The 18,682-nt window shown below is 39.3% G+C and overlaps 1 protein-coding gene across 5 annotated transcripts in view; it reads left to right on the forward strand.

Moving 5' to 3' along the window:
* ANKRD26 (ankyrin repeat domain containing 26) overlaps positions 1-3,589 on the forward strand; it is a 95,998-nt gene extending 92,409 nt beyond the window's left edge. For all 5 annotated transcript variants that reach the window (XM_056573834.1, XM_056573836.1, XM_056573835.1 and 2 more), the window contains 3 exons: positions 48-291; positions 497-542; positions 2,170-3,589. In XM_056573834.1, the coding sequence (XP_056429809.1) occupies positions 48-291; positions 497-542; positions 2,170-2,318 (439 nt within the window). In that variant the 3' untranslated portion in view covers positions 2,319-3,589. The remainder of the gene's footprint in view (positions 1-47; positions 292-496; positions 543-2,169) is intronic.
* Positions 3,590-18,682: the final 15,093 nt, after the last annotated feature.

The following is an 18,682-nucleotide window of genomic DNA, read 5'->3' on the forward strand; positions in this document are numbered from 1 at the left end:
AACATCTAGTATCCCTTTAACATCTTCCTGTCAAAACCTATTCACAGAGCTAATGAAAGACTTGCAGAAGCCAACAACAAACTTCTTAATGAGAGACAAAGGAACAAGTCTTTGATCGCCAGTACTTTTCTAAGTGGAAGCATGGGTGCCAGTCCAGTTGTAGACACGAGTCACCTTGCACGTCTCAGCAGCAGCCTTCCATTTAACAGGAGCCTGGGACTTAGCGGAGGTTTGCTCAATACAGTTGGGAATAGTTTGGCTGCAAATCAAGTGGAGTCTTACTTTACTAAGGTCAGTTGTAGTTATTGTTTCCACACAGTGTTTTCATTTGTATTTTGCTGGTTCATGCACATACTTTTACATTTTCATAGACATAAAGGTTAATAATGCCAGCATATGTGCAATGATGTGTACCGTATATAAACCCTATTTAATTATTGGCCAGCTTCTTTGGAAAATCTTAAGTAATAAATTGAATCTCAAATGTATGTTTCAGATGCAACAGGAGCTAGAAAAAAATATTGCTAAAGAGCTAGATCAAGGTAAGTGACACACAGTGATAGCTAACCTAATGTGTGAATGTTCTTAAGCAACAGCTTAATATTTGTAGCTTGTCCAAAAGTGTACCGTACTAATCTGTCCGAAATATTGTGATGTAATCTCACACTATGGCCACATTGTGGATCATGAGCCTCTTTCCTGTGGCGCCTGACTCCCTAACCCAGTGTTTCCCAACCAGGGTGTCTCCAGCTGTTGAAGAATACAACTCTTAGCATGCTAGGAGTTGTAGTTTTGCAACAGCTTGGGACAAACTGGTTGCTAGCGACAACAAAGAAAAAAGGGCGCACACCCAAATGTAGAAAAAATATAACAAGCTTTATTGTACAAATCCAGAACAAAGTTTAATTAGCCAGACATTTAAAAATACCCCATAGGGTCTTTCCACAACAGGGAGGAGCTCTAGGACCTCTCCTAGGGCACCTGTATTAATCTAGTATATTAGGCTGATCCCTATGCTCGAAAAAAAATATCACAATCAAAGTCCATATCAATGGGTAACGGAACGCATGGGGTTCAGGAGGGCACCTATTTGTATGTTCATCTTCCATCTGCTATCCCCGGCTCCTTCGTTCCCTGGTATACTACTTGCTAATCAGTGCACTGGATAGCTGTCTATACAGGTTGCATTCAGGTGTAATATTGTTCTGGGGAATTGATATGGACTTTCACATTATTTTTGGAGCATATGAATCGGCCTAATATACTAGATTAATACAGGTGCCCTGTGAGAGGTCCTAGAGCTCCTCCCTGTTGTGGAATGACCCTATGGGGTCTTTTTAAATGTTTGTCTAATTAATCTTTTTTTTTCCCTACATTTGGGTGTGCACCATTTTGTGCATCTCTTTTTTTCTTTGTTGTCGCATCTATAGACTAATACACTTGGTAGCACCCCAGAAGTTATTATAGGGCTGAGCCCGCTTACTGGTTTATAACAAACTGGTTGCTAAACACTGCCCTAACCCCTTAACAAACCATCCTGAATTCAACGAGACAGTACCAGAATGCCACAATAACAAGCGGTCTGATAAAATAGATCAAGCAGAGTATCGCTTAAGATTACAACCACAGCGTGAGGTTTCACTAGTGTAATGAGTGTTAAAAGAGTATTCCCTTCTCCACTTTTTATCGGCTGTTCAGAGGATGTGCCAAAAATGTTTGATAGCTACAATTTGCAGCCCCGAGGCCTGCATTTATCTGTCAAACAACCCCCACTTTCTGCCTCTTGGATGGTGTGCAGAGGTGGCTGGGATTAAGGAAACAGCCAGACAGGCTGTTCTATAAGGTTTCCATAGTTCCTTCATAAGTGAGAGGGAGCTACAGAAACAGTGTAGCACATTGAATATTCCCATCTCAGCCATGATCTAAGATGGTAATAAGAGTTAACATTTGCTGCAGGACATGCTTCTGTGTTTCCATAACGGAGTCTACAGCTATCGATTGTTGTAGCTTCCTACAGCATGTAGTTGTCTATCCCAGTAAGTTCACAAACATGGGCATGCTTGCATTGCAAGCAGTAAAGATTTAGGGCTCCCCTATAAAGCTGTAATGTGTGTATAGATAGATAGTATTATCCATTTACCTTTTTTTGTTATTTTTTTTTTTATATAGCTAATGCTGAGCTAGAAGCTGGATGTACCAGAATCTCCCCTGTTGGCTCGATAGCTGGTTCCCTTAGAAACCTCAGCTCTGACCAAGACCCAGTTTCAAGAGCAACACAACAATACTTGGAAGTCCTGAAGAAGAACTACATGATCTAAACTGACACTGTTTACATGAAATGGTTAATTCAGTATGAAAATACTGTAGCAATTTCTTAAAGCGTTACTGTCATTTAAATAAACTTTATCAGTCAGTTTAAATCAGTCGGGGTCCCAGTGCTGAGATCACTTCCGATCATTAGATGCAGCCGGGTAAAGCGCATGGCTTTGCTCTTCTTTCCTCTGCTCGCCATTCAATCTAATTTAATGAAGGAGACAGGCTCCATAATAAGTCTATGTCTGTGCAACACGTCAAAAGTTCATTTAAATAAGTAACGCTTTCAACAGTTTTACCGTTTCCATAGGTATCTTGTATTTTGCACTTGTTATAAAACAACGTTTATGGCTTTATTTTATTTATTTTCTGTACCCATTCCTTTGTCCATGACCACTGCATTTGAATATGTTTATGTGACATAGTGCTATGTATGATATTTATTATATACTTGTAACCATCCACATTAGTTAATGTGGTTTTATTAACCCATGGTACGTAATGTCCTCTCACTCAATGTTTTATTCACTCTGTGACAGTATTTACTTAAAGTGTTAGTGCCAAGAAAGTTTAAGAATGTATTTTTGTAAAGATTTTTACACTGCTGCTAAAAATGAAAAGGTACAAAAGATTAAACCTTGGTGCAGGAGAGATTTTATGTATCTTTTGTTGTCATGAACACTCATTTTTAGACTGACTCAATTCATTTACTAAAATAATATGGTCTTAATGTGAATCCATATACCTCTTACAGTTGCTGGTACAAAGCGACTATATTAGCTGCCAAAAGTGTTATGGCTGTTCTTTACATGAATAATAATAATATTATCACTCATTTAAAAGGGTTGTCTAGGACTAGAAAAATAAGTTTGATTTTAACTTAAATAGGCATATGCTGCAATATGAGACACAAACAGTGGACAGTAGTGGCGCTGTTTCTGAAGCAATTAAAAAAAAGTACCCATTTTTCTAACTCCAGACAACACCTTTACATTCTCCTTTTCAAGGAGGTTCATAATAGTCTCTTTACCCTGTTTTAAAATGTGCAAAAGTTAAATATTCCAGGAATAAGATAAAAAAATGTTTTCTAGGTTTCTCTTCCCTATCTAAGAGCCTAGCATAGACTAGTGAGACCCCGATTCCAGCATTGTTTTACTTCACACTCAGCAGATGTCGTAAAATCATTGTTTAAATGGGTACTTCACTGCCCCAGCTTTCGTAACATTTTGTTCTGAACGCTGGGTGCGGAATACGGGAGGTGTGGTGTCATAGCCACTCCCCCTCATGATGTCACACCATGCCCCCTCAATGCAAGTCTATATGAGACTTGCATTGAGGGGGCGTGGTGTGACATCACGAGGGGGCATGGCTATGATGTCATGACCCCTGCAGCCCGCACCCAGCATTCGGAACAAAATGTTCTGAATGCTGGGGCAGTGGAGTACCCATTTAATACTGCACAGTACCACTCCTGCTGATTGACAGCTGTGTATACACAGTATAAAATGAAGGCTGTTAATCGGCAACTATTGTTGGGGAAGCAGCAGAACTGGTGCATTCAGCTCAATATTCTGGAATAAACTGTGATTTTTATGAGAGTGGCTGCATGCACCAATATAAGTAGTACCCTATTGGGGTACGTTCACACATACAAATCCGCTGCAGATTTCCCCTTGGATTTTCCACTGTGGAATTTTGTAAGCGGATTACATTGCTAGCCATTGAAGTCAATCGGTAGCAACATAATGGCTTGAGGTTTTTCACAGAAGGTTATTTATGTGTAAAGTACCCTTTAGAAATAGGGGCTTTATCTATAGTCTATGTTCCCCTCAGATAGGGCAGCTAAAACCTGATGACAGATTCCGTTTATGTTATCAGATATTAATGTTACAAGAGTTTATTTAGAAGAGAGCCTTTTTGTTACCGAGCAAGAAAACAAAGCCACATAAAACCAAATCAGACCTGCTGTTGTCAGGTTGTGCGCCAAAATGTGGTGCATTGCGCCACAATTTCCATCCATGCCATGTGCCATCAAAATACACAGTCAACCCGTAAAAAGGGTGTGACCAGACAGAAAAGGGGCGTGGTCATCAAAAATGGGCATGTGCTCACAACCTGACCAATTTGTTATTGAATTCACAGAAAATCCTGGAATAAATAACTGGAAATAAGAAAAAGATGGTCAGAAGTTAACAGACCTGTGTGTCCCCATAGTAAATAAATGAAATTATGAAAGTCTGAAACAACATTTAACACCAATAAAACCCTATAGTAAATCAGGACCAATATCTGACTAATAACACTGAACAGCCAGACATGTGGTAGAAAGTGTTGTTATGAGGACGCAGCAGCCATAGAAGCACCTTTTTGACATTTTTTAAAACCTCCTAAGGGTTGGGTCACACGTGCTGCATTTTGTTGGGTATTTTGCGGCCGCATATTTTTCTACTTATTAAAGTATAGGTAGCAATATCAGCTTCAGCAAAATATGGCACATGTGGCCCTACCCTAAATAAGCATTTCTTCTGTTAGTTCTCCATAAACCAGGATGTTTACAAACTGTACATATTAAATGCTAATTTTCTAGATCTCCTTTATAGAAGCCTGTGTTGTTTTATTTACTGATGTCAAATTATTCTATTTTCAGTTACTACAAAAATAAATTAAAAAAAACTTTATCTGATGCTTTATCTATATATATAAAACTCAATGTGTGTGTGTGTGTGTATGTATGTATGTATGTTCCAGCATCACTTCCAAACAGCTAAAGATATTAACATGAAACCTGGCACACATGTTACTTATATGTCAACAACAAACATAGGATAGGTGATTTAACCCTTACTCACCCCCCATTTGCCAGGGTCTGGGTTTTTGTTTAAAGTCCCATACAAGTCTATAGGAAATATATGTTCCAACATAACTTCTGTACGGCTGGAGATATTTCGATAATGCTTGGTCACATGTTACTTATATGTCCACTTAAAATATAGGATAGTTAATTTAACCCTTAACTACTGCCATTTGTGAGGGTCTGGGTTTTTGTTTAAAGTCCCATGCAAATCAATGGGAAATGTTTGTTCCCACATAACTTCTGTAGGGCAGGAGATATTTCAATAATACCTGGTACACATATTACTTATATGTCAAATAAAAATATATGATAGTTAAATTAACCCTTACCTACACCCTTATATAAAAGATGGGTTTTTGTTTCAAGTCCCATGCAAGTATATGGGACTTCCAGTACCTTACTCTACAAGCTCCCCTCTGCATCTCCTGGTGAATGTGCCGGTCCAGCTTGCAAGCCACATCCCATCTCACAAAGACTTGATTGGATATGGGGTTGGGATATCAGGTCAGGATATGAAGTTGGGATATGAGGTTGAGATAGGAGGTCGGGATATGAGGATGGAATATGAGGTCAGGATAAGAGGTTGGGATATGAGGACTGGATATGAGGTCAGGATTGGAGGTCGAGATATGAAGATGGGATAGGAGGTCGGGATATGAGGTCGAAATATGATGGGATATGAGGTTGAGATATGAGGACGGGAAATGAAGTCAAAAGCTTCCTCCTTTTGTTGATTTTCCTCCCCAACAAGGATTAAGAAGGAAAAACCGGGCAACGCCGGGTACTCAGCTAGTACTAAATATATATTGCAAAGTCTTTTATGGAACTTGCTTATCTAACCACTTTAAACCTGACTCGTGCTACAGTAAATGGGCCTTATATAGAATCACTATCTAAATGAAAATGGTAATGGTGCCTTGTTGCCCAATAACAGCACAGCTTTCATTTTTTGAACTATGGTTGGAGATTTATCAAAACTCATGCAGCGGAACAGTGGATCAGTTGCCCATAGCAACCAATCAGGTTCCAGATTTCATTTTTAAAAGGCCTTTTTAAAATTAAACAACCAATTGGAATGGTTGCTATGGGAATCTAATCTGTTTTTATTTGAACAGGTTTTAGTAAATCTCCATTCCGATGTGCTAAAACCATTGTACATTATTCAGAACACTGGTAAGCAGAAGGCATGAGGAAAAGGTCAGACTGTTCTTACTTACTCATTACAAGCTCCATGCAGTTTGTGGGCCCAGAGGATGCATTTGGGGCACAACTGGGGCACACTGAATTAAGGGAACCTTCCATGTATATTTAACCACTTATATGGTCAAAGCATAGTTAGAGACCATTAGATTGTCTTACAGTAACTTGTAAATGTCAAGCATTTTGATATTACTTTAAAACCTTTGCCCCTCTAATTTAAAACTGTCCTCTTGTGGTAGTTTTTCTTCCTTTAAATATGCTCTCCTCCTTTACCGTGTTGATTCCCTTTATGTATTTAAAAGTCTCTATCATATCACCTCTGTCTCTTCTTTCTTCCAAGCTATACATGTTAAGGTCCTTTAACCTTTCCTGGTAAGTTTTATCCTGCAATCCATGTACTAGTTTAGTAGCTCTTCTCTGAACTCTCTCTAGAGTATATATATCCTTTTGGAGATACGGCCTCCAGTACTGCGCACAATACTCTAAGTGAGGTCTCACCAGTGTTCTGTACAGCAGCATGAGCCCTTCTCTCTACTGCTTATACCTCTCCCTATACATCCAAGCATTCTGCTAGCGTTTGCTGCTGCTCTATTACATTGTCTTCCTACCTTTAAGTCTTCTGAAATAATTACTCCTAAATCCCTCTTCTCAGATACTGAGGTAAGGACTGTCAAATATTCTATATTCTGCCCGAGAGTTTTTACGCCCCAGGTGCATTATCGTGCACTTGTCCACATTACATTTCAGTTGCCAGAGTTCTGACTATTCTTCTAGTTTTCTTAAATCCTTTTCCATTTGGCATATGACTCCAGGAACATCAACCCTGTTAAATATCTTTGTGTCATCAGCAAAAAGACACACCTTACCATCGAGACCTTTTGCCATATCACTAATGAAGATATTAACCACTTAAGAACTCAGGGTTTTTCAGTTTTTGCACTTTCGTTTTTTCCTCCTTACCTTTTAAAAATCATAACCCTTTCAATTTTCCACCTAAAAATCCATATTATGGCTTATTTTTTGCGTTGCCAATTCTACTTTGCAGTGACATTAGTCATTTTACCCAAAAAATGCACGGCGAAACAGAAAAAAAAATCATTGCGCGACAAAATCGAAGAATAAAACACCATTTTGTGACTTTTGGGGGCTTCCGTTTCTACGCAGTGCATATTTCGGTAAAAATTACACCTTATCATTATTCTGTAGGTCCATACGGTTAAAATGATACCCTACTTATATAGGTTTGATTTTGTCGCACTTCTGGAAAAAATCATAACTACATGCAGGAAAATGTATACGTTTAAAAATGTCATATTCTGACCCATATAACTTTTTAATTTTTCCATGTACAGGGCGGTATGAGGACTCAATTTTTGCGCCGTGATCTGAAGTTTTTATCGGTATGATTTTTGTTTTGATGGGACTTTTTGATCACTTTTTATTCATTTTTATAAAAAGTGACCAAAAATGCGCTTTTTTTTGACTGTGGAATTTTTTTGCGCATACGCCATTGACCGTGCGGTTTAATTAATGATATATTTTTATAGTTCGGACACTTACGCACGCGGTGATACCACATATGTTTATTTATTTTTTTTTTTACACTGTTTTATTTTTTTTATGGGAAAAGGGGGGTGATTCAAACTTTTATTAAGGAAGGAGTTAAATGACCTTTATTAACACTTTTTTTTTACTTTTTTTTGCAGTGTTATAGGTCCCATAGGGACCTATAACACTGCACATACTGATCTTTTACACAGATCACAGGCGTGTATTAACATGCCTGTGATCAGTGTTATCGGCGCTTGACTGCTCCTGCCTGGATCTCAGGCACTGAGCAGTCATTCGCCGATTGGACACCGATGAGGCAGGTAAGGGCCCTCCCGGTGTCCTGTAAGCTGTTCGGGACGCCGCGATTTCACCGCGGCGGTCCCGAACAGCCCGACTGAGCAGCCGGGTCACTTTCACTTTCACTTTAGAAGTGGCGGTCAGCTTTGACCGCCGCTTCTAAAGTGTTAATACCGCACATCGCCGTTGATGAGCGCCGGGACTGACGCGATAGGTAAATATACGTCCTGGGTCGTTAAGGGGTTAAGCAATATTGGTCACATTACAGGTCCCTGAGGTACCCCACTGGTAACAAGACCTGAATATACTCCATTGACTACAACCCTCTGTTGTCTGTCATTCAGCCACTGTCTAATCGACTCAACAATAGACCTGACAGAGTAACTAATGTGCAAGTAGATGGACACCTAGGAAATAGTGATCATAATTTAATACATTATAACTTGTTCTTCAATAAGGGAATCTCTCGAGGGGCCACAAAAACAATGAACTTTAGGAAGGCAAAGTTCGATCAACTCAGAGAAGCCCATAACAATATAAAATGGGATAATGTCCTCAAAATGACACTAAATGGGAGACTTTTAAAAATATCTTAAACTCTCACTGTAAGATGAATATACCTTATGGGAATAAAAGGGTCAGAAATAAAAGAAAACCAATATGGATGAATAAAAATGTTAAGGGGGCAACAAATGACAAAAATAAAGCATTTAAACTACTAAAACAGGATGTCCGTGAAGAAGCATTAAAAAGCTATAGAGTCTGAACGACTGCCTGTAACAGTGCCGGAGTATATGTTCAAATGCGGGCTACTGACAGCTTGAGAGACCGCCAGTTCATATCTCCTGGCTCCTCTAAATATCTGAAATGGCAACAAGGTCGCAAAAGAGAAACAAACAGAACAAGAAACTAAAGAAATTAACAGACTTTTACCTGCAAGCTCCCCTTGACGCAAGCGGCGAGATGACCAGCGTATCCCCCGATCATGACTTCCACAGACGGAGACGCCAGGTCTCTGAGCGCAATTTTTCTTTTTTTGCTTTGGTAGTGGCTTTTGCTGCTCCATGTCTGAGCTGGAGTAAATTTAGTAGCTTTTTTTCATGCAATGCGACTTTTTTGCGATTTGATAAATCGCATTTGATAAATCTCTGACCACTGCAAGACAAAAATCCCTTTTTGCTTTGGTAAGCAAGATTTATTTTTTTTGCTTAGGACACTGAACAAGCAAAAAGTCGCAGAAAAAAGAGCGTAGGCGCACGTGCGACAATTTTGCGTAAATTTTAAGAAAAAAAAAACTACTAAATGCTTTGATAAATGTCCCCCATGGAAGTTAAAATGGATGCTCTGACAAACTCACAAAATGCGCTTATTGATGCACATACTGACCTAGAGGTAGAAGTAGAGACTATAAAATTGAAAATAGCTGACCTCGAAGATCGCTCGAGGCAAAATAATGTTAAAATCAGAGGAATTCCAGAGGGAATTGGGACATTGGAATGAAAGCCCTTTATTATAGAATATATGGGGACATTACTACCTGACATAAAAGCTACTGAACTCATAAATGATCAGGCGCACAGACTCCCACGGCCTAAACATTTACGTAAAGACACTCCTAGGGATGTACTGGCGCGCATACATTTTTTTCATGTTAAAGATGCTCTCATGATAGCTACTAGAAAGAGTCCCCCTCTATGTGATAAATTTGCTAAAATCTCACTTTTTGCGGATCTGTCTGCCACAACCATGCAACTGCGCAGACAATTAGCTCATTTTACTGCAACATTAAGAAGCAACAAAATGATGTATCGCTGGAGCTATCCTGCTAAAGTGGTGGTAACCTATGGTAACAAAGAGCATATAATCAAATCACTCGAAGAGAGCAATCGCCTATTAAAGGAGATGAATATTGAGCAAATTTTATCACGTTCTGCCCCCAGAAAATCTTCTGTTGAATGGCAAGTTGCAGGCACCAGAGCTGATAATAAGTAGCGGCCGTGGAAGGAAAAAAATGAGCATTCCCTGGCCAAGTCTAAGTGAACTATCACACTCCAAATGGGGTTCATCTACAATTTTTTTGCAGGTTTTTTTCATTTTTCCTTTTTTCTTCCTTTTTGGTCTTTTTTTATTTTATTTACTCTCTCTATTTTTATTTGCTAATTGTTAAAATCTGTATTAATCCAGGTGAAATGGCTAGTAATGTTATTTGCCCTATATATAAGGTAAAGGGGATAATTGTTGATATATTTCTGTTGAAAGATGAGAAACATTGTTATATCAAAATATGGTATTAAAATTTGCATCTATGAATGTGAAGGGTCTAAATAGCCCAAATAAGAGAGCTCATATGTTGGCAGAAGTGCAACAATTGGGTTGTGAAATATTTTGTGCTCAAGAAACTCATATAATACAGGCCGACGCACACCGTATATGTCATAATAGATACCCGTATATCATTCAGTCACGTTACCAGAAAAAAATCGAGAGGGGTAATGATTGCAATAAGCAACTCTGTGGCATTCCAACAAAAAAGTCAAATTATAGACCCTTTAGGATGATACATAATTTTGGTGGGAGTTATTTATTCTGTATCGTACACAATAGGGTGCATATATGCATCAAATAAAAACAGAGCCAACAGAACAAGTTTATTTAAAAAAATCGATAACTGTAAAGAAGGATGGCTAATAATCTGTGGAGATTTTAATGCTGTTATAGATCCAGAATGGGATGTATCCTCCAGATCCAGGCGTACCTCTTCAATACTGGCGGATATAATATATAAAAATGATCTATACGATGTGTGGCGTGCACAACACAGCTCAGAACGAGATTTTTCTTTTTTTTTCCTACTGCTCACAATATGTACTCAAGAAAAGACCTTTTGCTAGTAGACCGTGCAACACTGTCAGCTACAAAAAATTCTTCCATACAACAAATCACTTGGTCATATCATGCTTCTATAAGTATTTCTTTATCGGATATAGGAGCTATTCCTCCAACGTACCTATGGCGTGCTAATACACATATTGTTCATCGTACGTATATTCTCAGAATATCAAAAAGGAAATGGAGGAATTTTTTGCGACAAATGATAGTGGGAAGAGTGAGGGAAGATATATTGTGGAATACACATAAAGCGTTTATAAGAGGCTCTTTTTTTTAATTGGGTCATTATTTAAAAAAGACTAGAATGGCGAAAATAGTTGACCTCCTTCAAAAATTAAAAGAATTCGAAAAGGTAAATAAAGTTGGAGGAATGAGAGATAGAAATAGGGATGGAAATAAAAAGAATACAAGATAAAATACGGGAATGTTTATTTGAGACACACGAATGTCATATTAGGCAGACCAAAGCTACTTACTGTACATATGATAATAGATCAGGCAAATTACTTGCGACAAAACTTAAAAATAAACATTTAAAATCAAAAATAACATTCCTTTGGACAGCGGACAAAAAAAGGTAAATTGATAACACCCACAGATATAGCAAATTGATTTAAGGAATTCTATCATAAATTATACAATCTACACCAAGATGGAGAAATCCATCACCCATCTGAAGAAGAAATAACTGCCTTTCTAGACACCCTCTCACTACCCTCACTCTCACAGACACAAAGAGACACTTTGAGTGCTCCAATTACAAATGAGGAAGCAGGATTAATAACGAAGCAGGATTAATAAGCACCATTTTAATATGAAAACGGGGTTTTTATTGCACAGCCTTTCTAAACACTGCTTTTATTCCCATCAGGGGATACAAAATCCTTTTACTGTAACCCCTATCGAATCGGTTCCTGAAAGTAAATCCAACCGCTTCGAAATTCTAAAGAAACTGGAAGTCTACTGGATTTTTAAATGCGGCTCATTACAGCCACTTGGACTCAATTAAATATCAGAAACCATTCTTGTGTGACTGTGGTAATAATAATACGTACTATTGCCAAGTTCTCTTCTCTCCCAGTTCAGATCATAATTTTGTTTCACCCCATTAAATTACCATAAAACAAATATGTACTTTGGTCTGCGGTCTCACACACATATGTTACCCCCCTCCAAATTACCATAAACAAATACGTATCTTGAGCTGTGGTTTCTTGTCCATATGATATATTGTATCTCTCAAATGTAAGTTCCACGCAACATGAATGCATTCTTCAGGGCGCACAACATACATCTTGGACATGAAACACGTGCAGAATGTATGTCTAGGTGCATATGTACCATACAGGCATGTATGTATATTTTAAAACTTTCTTTATTTACTCATGCCTATACCATTTTATGACCCCAAATTTATGACAGTATTTCTGTGCCATTGTTTTAAGACTGTTTTATTAGTATTAACATTATTATGATTATCTGCCCCTAAATATGATGTTCCCATTTATAACAGAATTTCCAACATGTATATGCCTAGGTTTCTGATTAACACGCTCCTTTTCCCTCTCACTCCAATTATATATATATATATATATATATATATATATATATATAATTTTTTGAGAGGGAATCTCGGCCATATGATATCGTCCGTTACCACATTCATACCCACCCGCCGACTCTGAACCTGTTCCTATATATATGTGCACAGCACTGGTGTCATCGTAATCTCACCAGTCCGGCTGAGTTTGTGTATATATATATATATATATATATATATATATATATGTATACCTATCTCTATCAAATATCTCCATCCTGTACTACATCCATGTCCATCAGTATTTCCCCTTACTCATTGGCTAAAAAAATCTGGCCAATGAGAACACAGCCTCGTCTCTTTTGGACTCCGCTACCATCTATATCGCTCTTTCACTCCCGCACTGATCTATACATATAGACCAGCTTCGCTTCTCCCTATCTGCAAGCCTGACAGCTACTGACGCGCATGCAAGTAATCCCGCCCCCCTCAAACAGTGCTACGGTATTGTAGCACTCTCCCGTATCAAAGGATATGTTGTGACAAAACCATTCAAAGGTCCTCCCTCCTTACATAATTCACGCACTACGTGATATGTGCACAATTATAGTGCTAATATGTGCCGTAACCAATTTGCATAAGTCCCACCTACTTTCAACTCTGTGACGGCTGTTTATCGCTTCAGTAACAGCCTCACCTGCGTTTCACTTTGCTTGCTGCAATACTAGCGCAGCCTACTCTAAGAACAGGAAAGCATTGAAAATAAAGCTATTCAAATACCCATAATAACAGATCCCTTTCATTTCCGAAACATCTAACTTCACATTCTGCGAATACCTATGCTTTTAAAGTTTTGTGAATTTATATATGTGATGTTTCCCTTGTGAACAAATGTGTACACCTAAGTGTTTTGTGAATTCCCTAATTGACGTGCCCTTTGCAAGGACACCATGAGGATATTTATTGTTTGCTCTTCCATTCTTGTGTATGCACCTGCCTGACGAAGGGTCCATTATGGACCGGAAACGCGTTTCTCTGTGCAAATAAATCCGTTTTTAGGACAATATTTCTGTGTCCGCATCTATCCACTTCATCTGATCAGCACCTAGAAGCTTAAATTTTGTTTGGAAATAGTGAAAATAAAAAAAAAGGAAAAAATATAAATAGAGTGGGATATTAACATAATGTGAAATCTGTCTGAACATGAGATATAAAAGAGATTAGCCTGCCTTAATAATTTCCCTCTACCATTAGATACCAATGAGGTAAAAATATTATCAATAATATGATCATAAAATAAAAAGAAATATTCTATACTTACCAGATTCAATGACGGAATAGAAACAGAGAGAAAAAAAGAAAAGAGGAAAAATAAGATGACAAGACAAACAGACTATTTGGATACTTACCAGGTAAGGACATCACGGATTCACCTGTACCTATGGAAAACATAACATTCCATTAGAGTAACATCAAATACAATATTGGAAATCTATGTATAGATCCAGGAGCTGGATGTAAATTAGTTATTTAAAATAATTTCCTCTGATTATTAATATATCTGAACTTCATACAATTATTATGGTAATTATACACAGAAAGTAGTTACAAAAATAACCTTGGGGTATTATTATTATGGATATAGAGAACAACCTATGAGAATCATTGGACCATCAGTATAGTTAAAAGTATATTATCTATTTAACATCAAGAAAATAAAATATATAAATTATTTGGACTATAAAAAATAGAATAATAATTTACTTAGAACTGGAGAATGGAGACACATGACCAAAACAGGACCAACGATGACGCTGACCCAGGTTAATCACGTGAGATAGAATAGCAGGATCACATGACAAAGGTAAACAACACACATCACAGATCCCATAATCGGTCACCTGACTAATATAAACAAAGACGTCAGGGGAGGACCTGCGAGTCAGCCGATGGATCATGTGACCTCATGCAACCCGGAAGAATCAGAGGTGTCAGTAGGAGCATATGCGCAGGCTGGAAACGCTATGTATCCAGGTAAGGATGCTATTGGCCAAAAATAGAACTGACAACATTCTCCAACCATTCAGGGATAATCCCTGGTTCAGAAATGATGTATATGACGTCCGAGATGAATGGGATTGGAAGGAATTAAATAGTAAAGGTAACCTCCACCCACAAACGGAAGATATATAAACCCTGGATATCAGACAGAAACGCCATTAGCACCTCGACCCTTGATCAAGCCGGTCACGGCCCGCGAAATGTCGGGGGGGTGTGTCTGTGTGTATGTGAAATAGCAGCATTTGGATTAGTACCATTATTTACTAGAGCTGGATTCAAATGGAAAAATTCCAAAATATATAAGTGATATCCTGGTTAGGAATCGAATATCTTGAGCTCTAACACGAATCAAATAAGAGGAATGAAAATAAGATTAACCCCATACTGGCCAAATGACTGTGGTTTTAACTCACATTATAGTTTTGTTTTCTCACTAGTTTGAAAGTTTTAAACTAAGGAAATAAAAGTTACATTTTAACAATTAGGGTTCCAAAGTTTGGGAAATTAGTCCCAGGAGGGCGGAAGCCTGAATGGGAATTTGAGTAATTGTTAAACAACCCGGGGAATATCCTATGGGTAATATGGATTTATAATTTTTGCAGTTACTCCCTTTCTGCTAAATAGCTAAAACTGGCAAGTAAGCACAAGTGAACAGCAGCATTTGTTTTTACCCTATTGCCATTTGTTTTTACCCTATGGTAACATGTAAGGGCCCTTTCACACAGAGGAGCATCCTTCTGGACAATTTGCTGTCTCAATAGACTGCAATGCATTTCCAAGCGGATTCTTTTGAAAAATTTGATTTGGCCAATTCGCCGAATTATTGAAAAATTTGGTTCAATCCAAATTTAGTTGCGGTGAATCTATATTAAAAATGGCTATTTCTGGCCTACAGAGAGCCTCAATAGGGGTGTACAACACTTTGCCTTGTTCTAACACGCATATGGAGTGTGCTGGGGCAGTGAAATAATATTGTTATTCAGAATGACATGCAGATTACAGGCACCGCTATTAGAATCACTGTCACAAAGGGGCACAATGACAGAGCCTGGAGGTGGCATCAGTATGAGGAGACCATATAGTAGCTGAATGACACAGCTTGGAGGTGTTGGCAGCATGAGGAGACCATATAGTGGCTGAATGACACAGCGTGGAGGTGATGGCAGCATTAGGAGACCATATAGTGGCTGGATGACACAGCCTGTAGTTGGCAGCAGCATAAGGAGACACTAGGGCTTCACAATCCCTAAGATTAAAAGACAAATTTTGAAATTTAAATTGAAGATTTAGGGTAGCTAGTGCTACCATAAAAATGTTTTAGGCCCAGACTCAGGCCCAGCAGCATTAGTAAACCACATATTGGCTGAATGACACAGTCTGGAGTTGACTGAGGTGTGAGGAGACAGTACAGTATGCTTAAAAAAAACGTATTTTAGTAAAACACCAGCTGGTGATAACTTTTGCCTGGACTTTCACAGTATGTAGCCCCTTGACAGATTAACAGGTACAAAATAGTACACTAATTAGATGCACGTATGTGGTATGCACTTATGTGGGCAGAAAAATGCGCTACAGTATGCTTAAAAAAATAAAATTTTTGCACAGCACCAGCAGAGCACAACAGTGCTGCAGCACAAAAAAGCTGTGTACTAAACACAAAATTTCACTTTGTCAAAGACTATTAGGAATGGACTGCTGGGTATTATACCGTCTACAGACTAGTAGAACCAGCAGATGATTTGTTGTGGAACAAAGACACAGAATTGCATTGAAAAATTATTCCTGCCTCCTCTGCTAAGGTTTATGAAGTTGAGGCAGCTTGTTGAAATGATTGTTGAAAGGCAACACACAGCTCTCTGCCCCTCTCTGTAATACAATGCTGAAGAAAGTGACTGGGAGGTTAATGGCTCCAGTAAAAATCCTTTTCAGTGAAAAAAAAACACTGCTCTCTGTCCACCAGAACGCTAATGTGACTAGGATGTGAAACGCTGCTGGAATGAGCTTTTCAGTGTAACACACACAGCGATGTCCTATCTGTATGCAGTGTAATGAATATGACGAGCCGCAAAATGATCACAAATATATAGGGCTGTGACATCACAGGGGTGACTGGCTGCTAATAGGCTGCATCCTGCATGTGATTCTGGGTCATCCCACCTACTTCACGCCTTGCCTTCTTGCCTTGCCTTCCCGCCTTCCCACCTTCCCAGCGTTCCTTGCCCCATGTACTGAAATGTGGATCTGCCATTTTAGATGCCCTGGAGCCTGGACCGCAATAAATGGAGTTTAATGAAGTGATTCACATGATAGAATCGGGGCGATATTCGCATTGGTTGCAAATCGAATATTTCATGAAATTCATAAGGATTTCGTGTTCGTCAGCTTCGATTCGCTCATCTCTAAACATATTAATTCTTTCTGCCCAGTCTGGGATTTAAATTTCCATGGCAGAGATTTCCGTTGTGTGCACAGTGAAGGAGAATCCCACTGAAAACAATGGAACGCTGCTGCAACGGTGAATGGGTCTTTAAGGGCTTGTTCACACTGAGGGATCCGGAGTGTACTTTATGCTGCGGATCCGCCGACAAGGGACCCTACAGTGTTGCCTCCATCTGTGCCTGCTCATAGCAGCAATCCGCCGCTATGAGCAGACACACTGTGATGTGCGAGTCTCGAATATATTGCGATGAGCAGGCATAGATGGGAGCAACACTGTAGAATCCATTGTCGGCAGATCCGCAGTGTAAAATACGCTGCGGATCCATCCATGTGAACAAGCCCTTAAACTACATGTTTTGTAGGCCCCCTGGCTTGTGGCAGTGTGGAGCAGACAAGCAGCTTTTGTGTGTTTTAATTGAGACAAACAGATAATAATAGTGAGAGTGAACCTGATTTAAAAAGAAAAGTATTACTCATCCGGATCGCACTATAGCCATTTATTGGGTTTGTTGCTGGTAAAAAAAAAATGCGTCAGATTTGCTTTAATCCTAATCTGTGTCACAGTGATCAAGTTAGTTTAGATAGGTCTTTTTACATTTACCAAGATCATATCTTTCAGTTATACTGAAACATAGGTGTTGATGTTTCAGATTTTTCACATGTCCTAGAAAAAGGGTTATAGCAGGGTTAAAGCAGCATTATACAGGTCATGAAAAAAAGGTATAAAACAAGGAAAAGGGGTATACGCCAACACACGCAGTACCATAAGGTCCATGAGATAGTGATGGAAGTCGCATTGCAATGAGTGCTGTTACTTAATTTAAACTTAATAAAGGTACTAGCAACATATTACAGCTATAGGTCTGCTCTTTCCCACCTAGACTGCTGCCCGATAAAAAAGCTACAACTACAGTGACCCCCCGACATACGATGGCCCCGACATATGATCAAATCGACATACAATGGCCTCTCAGAGGCCATCGCATGTCGATGTCAGCATCGACATACAATGCTTTTTTATGTCGGGGCCATCGCATTAAGTGCTATCCGGCAGCGCAAAATGCTTAAGCTGCTGCCGGATAGCAGCTTAATGTTCCCCGTATGGTGCGGTAAGTGTTACTTACCCCTCCACGATGCTCCGGGGTGCCCTTCAGGTCCAGCGCTGGTCCTCCAGTGTCTTCTCGGCCCTCTCCGGTGACGTCAATACGAAGCTGCGCACGCTGTCCCATCATCCAATAGGAACGGCGTACGCAGCAAAGTAATGACGTCGCTACGTAGGCCCAGTAAGGCCTTGCGGAAGACAGCGGAGGACCGGAGAAGACAGCGGAGGACCAGAGAAGACCAGGAGAGCCCAGCAGAGGACCGGAGAAGACCAGGAGAGCCCAGCGGAGGCCTGGGGACACCATCTGGAGCGGTGGGGACACCATCAGGAGCTGCGGGACTCGGTCCGGAGCGGCGGGGACAGGTGAGTATGACTTTACTTTTTTACATTGCACGAATTCCTCAACATACGATGGATTCGACAAACGATGGCTCGT

The sequence above is a fragment of the Hyla sarda genome, chromosome 4, assembly GCF_029499605.1.
Source record: "Hyla sarda isolate aHylSar1 chromosome 4, aHylSar1.hap1, whole genome shotgun sequence".
In the NCBI taxonomy this organism is placed as follows: Eukaryota; Metazoa; Chordata; class Amphibia; order Anura; family Hylidae; genus Hyla; species Hyla sarda.